The sequence below is a fragment of the Oncorhynchus masou genome, chromosome 18 (genome assembly GCF_036934945.1).
Source record: "Oncorhynchus masou masou isolate Uvic2021 chromosome 18, UVic_Omas_1.1, whole genome shotgun sequence".
NCBI lineage: Eukaryota > Metazoa > Chordata > Actinopteri > Salmoniformes > Salmonidae > Oncorhynchus > Oncorhynchus masou.
In genome coordinates this window covers 46,387,606-46,402,512 of record NC_088229.1, presented here as the reverse complement: position 1 = coordinate 46,402,512, position 14,907 = coordinate 46,387,606, and the positions used below count along the sequence as shown (strand labels likewise).

The following is a 14,907-nucleotide window of genomic DNA, read 5'->3' as shown; positions in this document are numbered from 1 at the left end:
CACACACACACACACACACACACACACACACACACACACACACACACACACACACACACACACACACACAGATTCACTCATTCACTCATACAGACATATACACAAACACAGACATAGACAAGCACACATACAGAGAGCCACATAGAAAAGCGCAAACAAACACACACACACACACACAAAGACACACACACACACACACACACACACACACACACACACACACACAGATTCACTCATTCACTCATACAGACATATACACAAACACAGACATAGACAAGCACACATACAAAGAGCCACATAGACAAGCGCAAACACACACACACACACACACACACACACACACACACACACACACACACACACACACACACACACACACACACACAGATTCACTCATTCACTCACACAGACACAAATACGAACACAGACAAAGACACGCACACATACAAAAAGCCTCATAGAAAAGCGCAAACACACACACACACACACAGATTCTCTCATTCACTTACACAGACATATACACAAACACAGACAAAGAAACGCACACATACAAAGAGCCTCATAGAAAAGCGCAAACACACACACACACACACACACACACACACACACACACACACACACACACACACACACACACACACACACACACACACACACACACACACACACACACACACACACACACACAGATTCACTCATTCACTCACACAGACATATACACAAACACAGAAAGACAAGCACACATACAAAGAGCCACATAGAAAAGCACACACACACACACACACACACACACACATAGAAAAGCAAACACACACACACACACACACACACACACACACACACACACACACACACACACAGACAAACAGCACACACAAACACACACACAGAACACACACACACACACACACACACACACACACACACAGATTCACTCATTCACTCACACAGACATATATATACGAACACAGACAAAGACACGCACACATACAAAGAGCCTCATAGAAAAGCGCAAACACACACACACACACACACACACACACACACACACACACACACACACACACACACACACACACACACACACACAGATTCACTCATTCACTCACACAGACAAAGACATACACACATACAAAGCCACATAGAAAAGCGCAAACACACACACACAAACACACACACAAAGACAAGCACACATACAAAGCGCCTCATAGAAAACACAAACACACACACACACACACACAAAGATTCACTCATTCACTCACACAGACAAACACACACACACAAAGACACATCACACAGACACACACAGAGACACATACAAAAAGCCTCAGAAAAGAAACACACACACACACAAACACACACACACACACACACACACACACACACACACACACACACACACACACACACACACACACACACACACACACACACACACACACACACACACACACACACACACACACACACACAGATTCACTCATTCACTCACACAGACACATATACGAACACAGACAAAGACACGCACACATACAAAGAGCCACATAGAAAAGCGCACACACACACACACACACACAGATTCACTCACACTCACACACACACACACACACACACAGACAAAGACACGCACACACACACACATACACGAACACAGACAAAGACACGCACACATACATAGAGCCACAGAAAAGCACACACACACACGAACACAGGCAAAGACACGCACACATACAAAAAGCATCATAGAAAAGCGCAAACACACACACACACAAACACACACAGATTCTCTCATTCACTTACACAGACATATACATGAACACAGACAAAGACACGCACACATACAAAGAGCCACATAGAAAAGCGTACACACACACACACACACACAGATTCACTCATTCACTCACACACACATATACACAAACACAGACAAAGACAAGCACACATACAAAGAGCCACATAGAAAAGCGGAAACACACACACACACACAAACACACACAGATTCACTCATACAGACATATACACGAACACAGACAGACACGCACACATACAAAGAGCCACATAGAAAAGCGCACACACACACACACACACACACACACACACACAGACACACACACACACACACACGCACACACACACACACACACAGACACACACACACACACACACACACAAAGACACACACACACACACACACACACACATTCACACACACACAGACACACACACACACACAGATTCACTCACACAGCACACTCATTCACACACAGACAAAAGACACATACACACATACAAAGAGCCACATAGAAAAGCACAAACACACACACACACACACACAAACACACACAGATTCACTCATACAGACATATACACGAACACAGACAGACAGACAGACACGCTAACATACAAAGAGCCACATAGAAAAGTGCACACACACACACACACACACACACACAGATTCACTCATTCACTCACGTGGACATATATACGAACACAGACAATTCACTCATTCACTCACACATATACAAAGAGCTCACAGAAAAGCGCAAACACACACACACACACACACACACAGATTCACTCATTCACTCACACAGACAAAGACACGCACACATACAAAGAGCCACATAGAAAAGCGTACACACACACACACAGATTCACTCATTCACTCACACAGACAAAGACACGCTCACATACAAAGAGCCACATAGAAAAGCGTACACACACACACACACAGGTTCACTCATTCACTCACGTGGACATTTATACGAACACAGACAAAGACACGCACATATACAAAGAGCCTCATAGAAAAGCGCAAACACACACACACACACACAGATTCACTCATTCACTCACACAGACAAACACAAGCACACATACAAAGAGCCACATAGAAAAGCACACACACACACACACACACACACACACACACACACACACACACACACACACACACACACACACACACACACACACACACACACACACACACACACACACACACACACACACACACACACACACACACACAGATTCACTCATTCACTCATAGAAAAGTGCAACACACACAGACATATATATACGAACACAGACAAAGACACGCACACATACAAAGAGCCACATAGAAAAGCGCAAACACACACACACAAACACACAGACAAAGACACGCACACATACAAAGCGCCTCATAGAAAAGTGCAAACACAAACACACACACACACACACAAAGATTCACTCATTCACTCACACAGACAAAGACACGCACACATACAAAGAGACACATAGAAAAGCGCACACACACACACACACACACACACACGATTCACTCACGCACGCACGCACATACAAAGAGCCACATACACGCACACACACACACACACACACACACACACACACACACACACACACACACACACACACACACACACACACACACACACACACACACACACACACACACACACACACACACACAGAAATTCACTCATTCACTCACACAGACATATACACGAACACAGATGAAGACACGCACACATACAAAGAGCAACATAGAAAAGCGCACACACGCACACTCAGACATACTCAGAGACACAGAGACACATATGCATACACACACAAACACAGGCACAAAGTCACACAGACATGTGCACAGATACACACTTTGACATTTTCTTGTCAAAGGAGCCAGTGTGCACTCTCCCTCCCACCACAATTATCATCACAATCAACAGGCTTTTGTAGAGGTAGAGAGAGAGAGACAGGGGGAGAACAGCAAGTGAAGAAGACAGAGCCCAAAGAGACAATGAGAGGAGAAGGGAACCCAAGGAGAGAAGGATGACTAGAGCCAGATAGAGAATGAGAGCAAATGAGACAAAAAGAAAATAGTAACTAACAGTTACTAAATAAAAAAGGAATGTTAGACAGGGAGCGAGAGAGATAAATAGGATATATATAAATAAAGAGAGGTGTGAGAGAGATTAAAGATGGACAGACAGTGTTAGTCTGTTACATTAATCAAACACCAGTCTCTCTCTTTCCCTCCCTTCCTCACTCCCTCCCTCGGTGCCCCCTGGCCATGTTAGCCGTGCCAGATCCCCAGTCAACCAGCGCAGCCCAGCACACATCTCTAACCCCCATCTCATCTGTTGATCTGCTTTTATCACCCAGCCATAACCAACACAGCCCTCAGACACAGAGATATAGAGAGAGATAGAGAGAGAGAGAAAGACCAACATCCCAGACAGACCCACATTCATAATGCTATACTCTAAGTCCTTTCACAGCAATTACCATAAAACTCTACTCCAACACCTCTTCTTACAGTAATCGTACAGGAAACTACACAGTCCCTCCTCCCTAAACTCCTCACCCCTCTTAACATCAATCATCAGCTCTCTCACAGTCCCTCCTCACTAAACTCCTCACCCCTCTAACATCAATAATCAGCTCTCTCACAGTCCCTCCTCACTAAACTCCTCACCCCTCTAACATCAATAGTCAGCTCTCTCACAGTCCCTCCTCACTAAACTCCTCCCCCCTCTAGCATCAATTGTCAGCTCTCTCACAGTCCCTCTTCTCTCAATCTCCTAAAACTCCTTATATCACTAATATAACATGTTATACTATTAGACGACTGCACCTTACTAAACTGAGGATTGATTGATTGGTTTACATGGGTTGCCGTGGTTCTTACCTGCTCTCCAGTGTGCACCAGCCACAGTGTGCATCGCCGGCCCCCAGACAGTCACTGCATGTTCTGTACTGGCTACATGCTGCTACCTTTACCCTCAGGAGCTATTGACAGAAGCACACATACAGACACTCAAAACACTGTACATAATACAGTATATTATTCACACCTCATCTCTTTTAGCATGTTTTGTGCATTTAAACACTCATACATGGTTGACTCTTATCATGTTTATTAAGCATAGCACGTCGTCTGGCTTTCACACACATGCAAGGTGCCTTTCTCACTCTTCGTCTAATATATTACCATGTTGAATAGGTACGTATTTCTCTGTTTACAGGAAGCACATTCATTCTCTCACACCAATTTTTCCGGTTGCAGCCCCACTTCTACATACAGTTTGCACGGTTGACTCATAACCTTCGTGCATTATTTAACATACAACACTTTTAGACAAGGGGCCATTACATTCTCCTAAAACGTCTGACAAGGCAATGCATATTCGCTCATCTAGCATTATTTGGTTTGTCAAATCAAAAGGGAAAGCAGACTGCTCATATCACCTCTTGAAAATTGTTATCTCTGAATGTATTTATCTGATGTGAAGTGAATGGATATAATATCACTTATTCACTTATTCAGAAACTTGTAATAACTGCTAAATAACATCTGTTTTTCCTAAAAAAATATGACTACTCACTAGGAAAAACCAGGAAAATGCATAAATGAAAGGCATGTCAAAGAAACAAACTAAACCAATGCCATTGTCAGTGAGAACATGAATCAGTCTAACTGAGTCTAGCTGATGGATGAAAGTATTGATCCCCACAGCCTTACATGGTGAGAAGTCATAAGGTAGAGGTAGTTCCTGTCTATGGGGTCAAAGGTCATAATGTGGTGCACTGATTCGCCGGCTGGTAGCTTCAGAGACCACTGATTGGCCACGGTCAGGTTCTTCAGGAGGGTCAGCTGTGGGAGACAGGCAGAGTGCTCAGTACACAAAAAAGACACGTAACAAGTTAGGTAACAATTTAGGTCATGATTACCATTGATTTTAGTTTTTTATTTGACGGATTCCATTCTTTCAGACCTGTTTATACATGTACTATTTACACAAAGGCACACTACTTGGCGGTGCTGATGTGAAGTGGGCTACTTCTTTGAGTTAAGCAGATTCATTACTTTGGCCATCTCACAGTTTGACTGGGCTGTGTGATTTAAGGGTTATGCAACCATGCACTTCAGTCCACTCCAACACAACTCACCCTCGATACTTTGAAAATACTCAAATGATATTTTTAACAAAGCACTTTGTTTAAAAAAAAGGCACAGTCGAAAAAAATGACTGTAAGATGTACACAAGAGTACACACAATTCTTTACAAAAAGTATTAAGTCAAAAAGTATCAAGTACACACTCACATACACACAGTAATCCATAGACCACAGAAAAATACATGCTAAGGATGTGACTTGATGTTACACAGACAGTGAGAAAGCTTCTTGCTGAGAATTGTTGTGGTTTCTGTCTCAGCTCTATTGACATCCTGCCATCCTGAGTAAACCAGACAGAGATTGTTCTGGTGACAGTCCCGGACTCGACTGCTGCTCTAGTGACCAAACACAACTCAACCCACGAACACATGCATGAGCACTAGCACAAACTTTCACACACAAACACATGTGAAAACAGGCATATGCACACACACTCACACAAATAAACATAACCCCCCCCACACACACACACACACACACACACACACACACACACACACACACACACGCACGCACGCACGCACGCACACACACACACACACACACACACACACACACACACACACACACACACACACACACACACACACACACACACATGCATGCCAATAAAGATCAAACATACAGGGTCACAATAGAGCCACCCAATAGCCCACACCTGGGCAGATAGCAGGGAGCTGTGAAGAGGTGGAGATGAGTTGGGCACAGCCAGGTCAAACAACAAAACACCTGCTGGATACTGGCAGGTCACTCACTGCCTCTCTCTCTCCCCTGTCTGTTTGCCACAACATGAAAGACTCTATTCAACTCAGGAGTACTCAGCTGCTCCAAGAGCTCTCTCTATGCGCGTGTGTGTGTGTGTGTGTGTGTGTGTGTGTGTGTGTGTGTGTGTGTGTGTGTGTGTGTGTGTGTGTGTGTGTGTGTGTGTGTGTGTGTGTGTGTGTGTGTGTGTGTGTGTGTGTGTGTGTGTGTGTGTGTGTGTGTGTGTGTGTGGGAGGGAGGGAGGGAGGATAGAGTGTGTGTTTGTTGACAATATAATCAAAGGACCCTTTTTATGGTTGAGATAGTGGACTGAGAGACAGAGAGGGAGAAGGACAATGAAAGACAAACTGAGATGGGAGGAGGTGGCGAGAGAGGGAAATAAACGAAAGACAGAGAAAGAGAGAGGGAGTGAAAGAGAGACATAGAGAGACAGAGTTAAATAGAGAAACAGTGCTGCTGTAGTGAGAGACTTTGTTAAAACATGTCTGTAATTACTTCATTGAGGGTCTCCCACCCCCAGTAGCAGAGGCCTAACTCAATCTCTACCACTGTTCCCATGTACTCTGTACTACTCCGCCTGAGCCAAACTCACAGACAGAATCACATTACACACACTACACACAACAGCACCATTACCCTCTGTTACAGTGCTGCCCCCAGGACAAACACACACACACAAATGTGTACACACACAGCATAAAACACACAGACCTCCTGTTTTGAACATGCAACACATACAACACGCTCCATATTAACACACACACCAGGGTTTCCTTTAGGAAAATGTGGCTCTGGCAGAATTTGAGAAAAGTACCGGACACATGTACATTGGGTGTGTACCCTGATTAGGGCGTCCACCCACGGTGCTCAGAATGACAGAAATTCTGATGCACACTTTGAAGACGTTAGAATACCTGTCCACATTTGCTGTTCCTCAGCCAACAAGACGAGTAACGAACAGCAACATCACTAGCCTATATCAATCTACTATCCCACATAGTAGAAAAGTTGACCTATTCTATTGGTCAGCTTATTGAGAAAGAAATAGCCTATTCCAAACATACTCTGGGACAGTTGTGGCAGATAGATCCCAAATTCATATAACTAATAAGCCTAGGCTACATAAAATAAAAAAAAAGTTAAAAAGCTTTGAGGCTGATGCAACAGATCAGAACATTTAGTTTAAAATGTTGATAAACTATTATTTCTTCACATTATAAGCGCAGCAATTCGCACAAGGCAGTAGACTACGCATGAATGTTCGTTGTCACGACTCCTACCGAGGGTGGCTCCCCTTCCTGTTCGGGTGGCACTCGGCGGTCATCGTCACCGGCCTACTAGCTGCCACTGATCCCTTTTCCCTCTTTTCTGTTTATTAGTTGCACCTGTGTATAGTTTAGGATAATTGGTTGGGCTTTATTTACCAGCCGGCCCGCCTGCTGGTTGTGCGGGAATGTTTTCAGTGTACATGTTGTCCGTGACGGTTGTCCATGTAATATGTATTTTGCTGGACTGTTTAAGTTCCTTGTGTTGGGGGCATTTGTTTGGGTTGGCGTCATTTCACCGTTGTGGTGCAAATAAAGTAGCGCTACCCTGAACTCTCTGCTTCCTGCGCCTGACTTCTTCCCCCACTACACCCCGGGCGTTACATTCGTTCCATAATGCAATTAGAGGGAAAACACCACTGTCAAAAGCAAACCGCACATGCGAGCGGTTTCATGTGACAGAGATGAAAATATCTGTTTGAATTTAGAGAGAGAGGAGATCTAATATGAAAGATCTAGCATGGGTTGCTATAACTAGGATTGTGCCTTTGGCTACTAAACATTGAAAGAAAATGTATATAAAATAATTGCCTACAAGGATATGGTCTGATATTGGCTAGGCTACTTTGAAGCAAGGTATGACATGCCTCACAATATATAGTGAAATGTTCAGGTTTCAAACAATTAAGTAAAAGTTTTCAAAATGCATACTGCCTCCAGCACATTGCAAAGTGATGTGTGAAGTGCTGATGAACCCTGCTGATGAAGCCTGCCTGCCTTCCTTTGTCTGCCATTTGCTGAGGTGCAGTAACAGCCGCAGGCTCTGTATCTGTATGCTGTACGGCATGATAAAGAAGATACATAACGAATATAGCCTAGCCTACTGTACACACCCGCCAATTTAATTCCACAAAATTATGCAAATGAATCTATAGACCGATAAGCATGACCAGTCAAAAGTATTTCCATCAACTGGTGTTTCCATCAACGAATAAGCTAAAAAGCATTATTTCGCAATTGGATTTGTTCTTCTTCTCCCGGATAATTGGCAGGGTCAATTTTTATCAGCTTTTCAAAATGTTTATCTGTAAAAAGAGAAGAAGAAGCTATTACCGGTTAACGAAACCCTGGTGGGTGAAGCTTCAGGTTAAAGAGAAAGCCATTGTGAATGAAAAAGTCTGCTTTTATTTGAAGTTCATTTTTTATGTGTACAGATGTGGTCATGGGGGGGGGGGGGGGGGCATGAGGTATTGCCCTCTCATATGTATTTTTTGTGTGCATTAGACTGGTACCTTTTACAACGTTAGAAATATGTTGCTGGAGGGTGTCTTGTTTTAGGCCTCCTAAAAGAGCATTCTGTTAGCTTTTTTTTGTTTATGCCAGAGGTATGGTGGTGGTTAAGGTTGTGTGTGTGTGTGTGTGTGTGTGTGTGTGTGTGTGTGTGTGTGTGTGTGTGTGTGTGTGTGTGTGTGTGTGTGTGTGTGTGTGTGTGTGTGTGTGTGTGTGTGTGTGTGTGTGTGTGTGTGTGTGTGTGTGTGTGTGTGTGTGTGTGTCTCCAAATTGTCTGGCCTGATTGTATATTTAGGTTTTTGGTTGTCTGCCTATGTCCTTACGCCATTGAGTAAAAGTGGTTTGGTGTTTACCCAATGTGCATACTCCATACCCCATGATTATGTGCTCTGTGTGTTCTCACAGCATGTGTGTTTATGTTTGTCTGTGTGTGTGCGCGCGTCTGCGCCTGTGTGCGTGTGAGCGCGACACCCACATAAAGCAAATGTTCTCTCAACTGTAAACGTTTCCTCACCCTGCTCAGATGTGATCTTTCATTAATACACTTCCTGGCATTTTAAAGCACCCTTTTAGACCTACAGTAAATCTATGTTATTTTCTCATGTTAACAATGTCTCATCTTTATTCATTACCTTCAGTTCAATCTATTGTAATTTACACCTTACACTTCTCTGATAACATCTAAAACTGCTCTCTCTTCTTTGGAAATGTGAATATTCCTGAAAGAGAAATGGATGTCAGTAAAGCAGTTCCTCTAACCTTGCGCAGTCGTCCGGTGCTGGTGCCCAGAAACACCACAGTGTGGTGATGTACGTCGTCCACGGCAACAGAGCTGAGGCCCAGAGACTCAAACAGGGGTGTGGCCCTCAAGGGCCTTTGTAGGGCCAGTGGGTGCTGCAGGTGGGCCGCTCCACAGTCCAGCTGCTCCGGTTGCAGCTGACAGATGGATAAAGAGAGACAAATAGCCAATGATCAAACTTTGAGTCAGTTTAAAATATCTCAATAAACAGGAAGAGAGACAGGCAGGCAATTATGAAAAATAATAATAATAATAATATATATATATATATATATATATATATATATATATATATTGGTTAAAATAATATCAATTACGGATCAACATATTGCTCCCAGCGTTGTTCAAAATTCTTATATTCTTGAGCATATATGTGTATATATAAATCATTGGTTCTAAATCACACCTGCGTTTTGCGAACAAGTAGAATCATAAACAGTGGTTTGTTTGTTATGTTGGCCTGTGTCCCCTGGATTTTCCTCACGGATTTGCCTCTTGATCATTACATTCACCACTCTCTCAAACGTCTAACTCCGCCCTCTCGTGGCACAGGCCAAGGGTCTGAGACGTGAAACGAATTGCCCCAGCTGAGAGTCGGCTCAAGTAGGGAACTAGAGACACTGTTGATAGTGTGTTTGCAAGGTGCCGAACTAAAGGCAATTTTAAAACCATCCCTTTCCCAGACATCCCACAAACAAACATACACTGACTCTGGTAAATAGTCACTTAGATATGTTAGTCAGGTGGCTAGCTGACAGCAGAGACTTCTATTGCAGTAACGTTGAAGGGCTCTGGCTAGTAGGCCTATTACTTAGCCAGCTAGAAGGATGAAGTAAGAAGCTAACGTTAAGTGGCGATGCCTCAACAGGAGCAAAAAGAGGCTACTAAGTTCTCATAATAACGTTGCTTTACAGACTAGGCTACTGAGAAAGACAGTGATGTGGCGCTCAGTGTTGAGGCTGAGGCAGGCTTCAATGCATGGTGAAGGAAGAGACAGAAAGAGAGAGGAAGCAAGCAGAGAGAGAGATTAGTACATTGGGTTCATATTAGTTTGTAGCCCAAATAGTTTGGACGCTACAGACAGAAGTTGGCACATCTGCAGTACCGACTTCAGACGGGCAAAACGGAGACCACCATCGTGCTCCTGAGAGTCTCATCTTTCCATAGAGTGATCATATTAGTTAGTAGGCCATTTGTACACTACAAAGGTTTTGTGGGAAGACTTTTGTATTATGCTAATTAGATTTACAAACAGGTGAGTCATTTAAGCAATAATACATGAGAGGCCATGTGTCATGACATTTTTATCATGGCTGTGATGTGGTCATAGCCATAAAGCCACAAAGTGTTATTTAAATTGGAATCCAGCCAGTTAGGATAGCTAACAATTGGAACGTTTATTAATCACACACAACTGCAGTTAGAATGACTACCAAGGTGGGAAGATTGATAAATGAGACTACCTAAACCATCTAAACTGGAACAACCATCTCAATAATGGGCGAAATAAGTCCAACCACTTACATATTGGATTAGTTTAGAATAATGTATGTTATTTAACTTTTTGTGGTTGGCTATAAAACAAATGAAACAATCAATGTGCATGCAGAAACATATATTAAAACAAACAATTCTAAAAAGCAACCTGCAACAAAGAATACTAGGAAATGTGATAATAAACCCCCTCTCTTGTATTTTTAACTCAGAGAGCTCATGGAAATTAACTCAACACAGCCAAGTAACAACAAAACCACAATTCAACTGTGATTCAGTGATTGAACTATGATTCAAATGATTTATTCACTGCAGGTGGTGTACATTTCAATTCCTCCAGAATCAACACTCAGATAGATATACCTCAACACCGAGATTTGCTGTGTAGCATCTTTAAGACCTGACTGTCAACATAATGGGAGGATTGAATTTCACAGCATTTCTCAGAAGCTGCAAGTGGAAATAAAGACCTTTTATAAGACACGTTGTTTGAGTACTATGGGTCCTTTAAATAATGAGAGGGGATTTATAGTGTGAAAGTAATAGCCTTTAAAGATATGATCTAATAAGAATACACTTTTCTTCCTAAATTTTGTACGTAAAATATTTTTATAAGCCTAATCTAAGAGCATGTATTATGTTATTTGAATACAGATTAACCTCAATAATGATTATGGCCTATGATACTACATTTTCCAAGAGAACGAATCAGCTTGCCCAGTGGAAAACTATAATGTTACCCTACATTTAATTAAAAAAATAGTCGAGTATCGATGGTAAACGAATGTTTACTTTAAAAAACATGTCCATTCTACGTCTCCAGTAGAGGCCGAAAGCTTGCGCGGATGAGAGATTAACAAAAGAAGCCTACCCCACACGGTTCCCATAACCAGATCCTGCACACAATCACCGACCTGAGCGCGCTCGTGACAGGAAACTTTTCCCATAGAAATGATACGGTGTGATTCATTATTAAAATTGTCTGTTGCCAAAAGCAACACATTTTGCCAATGTATTTATGCAGGCCTATAGTAGCAAGTCCAATAAACCCACACCTTTCTGTTTTTTTTGTAGCACGTAGGGCTCCTAACTTCATCAACATAAAATGAAATAACATTAGTTCCCACTAAGTCTCACAAATATGAATAGGCCTACAAATCTCACTGAAGTTTAAAACAAAATTATAGTTTTCATGCTTACCACCAGATTCCCTTTGTGTACGCACGCTGCGCCCGAGCCCTGGATGACGCTATCCAGCACCTGCACCTCGCTGCTGGGGGAGTTGGAGCAGTTCCTCCGACCCTGACGTATCTCTTCCTCGATGTCTGAGAACCGAAACGCACACAGGGCAGACTTTCTGTCTGATTTGGTGAACACCCCGAACAGGTACGACTCCAGCCCCTCTCCGGTCCCCGAGTGGATCTCCGCGGGGTGAACGGAGACGAGACGGTTGTAGATGTTCCCGTTATATCCACACTGGAGCGGCATCTGGATGAAGGACTCAGTGAGTTTACGGCTCTCTGAGGTGGATTTTCTGGGGTTCTCGGTGTCAAGGCATATCCTGGCTAGGATGCTGTTCGGCTGGCTCTCCTTGTGGCCCATATTCGCGTCGTTGTTGATAGCAATATAAGAATAGGTCTTCTGAATGAAGGCATGGACAAAGTTTAGTTTATTCTTCTGCTTCACCTCCTGTTTGATCTTGAAGACGTTATCCTCGGACGGGTTGATGTCATAGGTGAACAGCCTAGATAAATCATTGATGTTCAGGGACCGAATAGCGATTTCGGGTGTGTTCTCGAAGCGCAGGTCCTCCTTGCTGTGGTTCTTGGGGAAAAACGTGGTCCCGACGCCGGTGTAAGTGGCCCCGACGAGGAGTCGGGTGTTCCCCCCATGGCTCCTGAAGATGAGCCCCACGGTGGAAGCGTTGGGGTGGTTCGCGGCGATATTCAGCATGCTGGGGAACACGGTCTTCTCGCCCTGAGGGGGAAACTCCACCGCTATCTGAGATATATTTTCCATCTTCCTGAGCTCACAGAAGCCCTGGTACACCGAGCCGCATACCACCAGCACCCCCTGCTCCCGGTCCAGCTCGAGCAGCTTGTTGAAGTTGTCAGTGAGGGATTTGGGGTGCTCGCAGGGCGCTTGGGGAAGCTGCGGCGCATGGCACAGCAGGTTGTCCTCCACCGGCCCTGTTCTCTTCTCCACCTCCACGCTCAGGGTCCTGTTAAGCTGGTAGACCATGTTTACCGTAGCCAGGTAGACTTTTCTACTCACCTCATCCACCACAAAGTTATTGGTCTGGTTTGGAGAGGCGAACGCCTGTTGGATCTGTAGCGCGCTGGCAAGCCATGGGCTGTGTTGTGCATTCCAGGACGATTCCAGCACCAGAACGCCGAAAATCAGAACAACTATCTTCTCCGAAGGAGGCATTTTTCCTTCTGGCCGGTTTCCGCGTCTTCTGTGCCGAGGGGTGCATTGAGTAAGGAAAAAATATCGTGTTTTGTCCTACTGCGACAATCCAAGAGGAAAGGCTGTTTCCTGCTCAACTCCTTAACACAGAGTGACGTGATAAGAGAGTCGTGCTTCCTATTCTCAGCGCAGCGCACATCAGAGCACAGCAGAGGAGGGCTGAGAACGCAGAGCTGTCTTATGTCGCTGCCCCCTTTCTCTGCCCACTCCACTCCACCACACAGCCCCGCACCCAGCAGCTGCAGTCCTCAATCCTCCCATTCATTCTTCTCAATATTATAGGCCTTGGAATTTCATCATGTGAGATTTGTTTCAGTCAAAGTTTATTGGAGTGGTTAGGGTAGGCTAATTTTAGGCTAGTTGCGTAATGGACATCCACAAACCAAGGCAGAACAATAATGGTGTAATGACTGTTAATTAGTTATCTATCTATAGAACTATAACAAAAATAATCCCCAAATGATCAAACTAGAATAATACTTTGAGAGGGATTTGAGGGGGATTAATAATGTGAGAAGAAAATATAGCATGGGCCTATTTTCTAAAATAGAAACCTACAACAGACATTTAGATAGCCCAGTTGATGTTGCCTGTCATCTTAAATCAGTGCTCTGTTCCTCTTAGAGTTGATGCCGGGAGCTGCTCTCACATCCTGCGACCAGTGGCCCCTTCCCACTGGGCATAAACCGATTGAATCAACTTTGTTTCCACGTCACTTCAACCCAAAAATTAACGCGATGACGTTGAATCAGCGTGAAAAACTGATTGGATTTGCAAAAAAATCTCAATATAAGGGGATTTCATATTTTTGACCTAATTCCATTGGCATGGTGAAATGTGTTGTTGATTTCACGTTGAATTCAC

General features: G+C 43.7%; 1 protein-coding gene across 1 annotated transcript in view; it reads right to left on the bottom strand.

The window, feature by feature from the left end:
* LOC135504704 (plexin-D1-like) overlaps window positions 1–14,159 on the bottom strand; it is a 109,682-nt gene extending 95,523 nt beyond the window's left edge. Inside the window, exons 1-4 of the mRNA XM_064923498.1 lie at window positions 12,775–14,159; window positions 10,041–10,217; window positions 5,528–5,659; window positions 4,694–4,794 (exon numbers count right to left, since the gene is read on the bottom strand). Of these exons, the coding sequence (XP_064779570.1) occupies window positions 4,694–4,794; window positions 5,528–5,659; window positions 10,041–10,217; window positions 12,775–14,004 (1,640 nt within the window). The 5' untranslated portion in view covers window positions 14,005–14,159. The remainder of the gene's footprint in view (window positions 1–4,693; window positions 4,795–5,527; window positions 5,660–10,040; window positions 10,218–12,774) is intronic.
* Window positions 14,160–14,907: the final 748 nt, after the last annotated feature.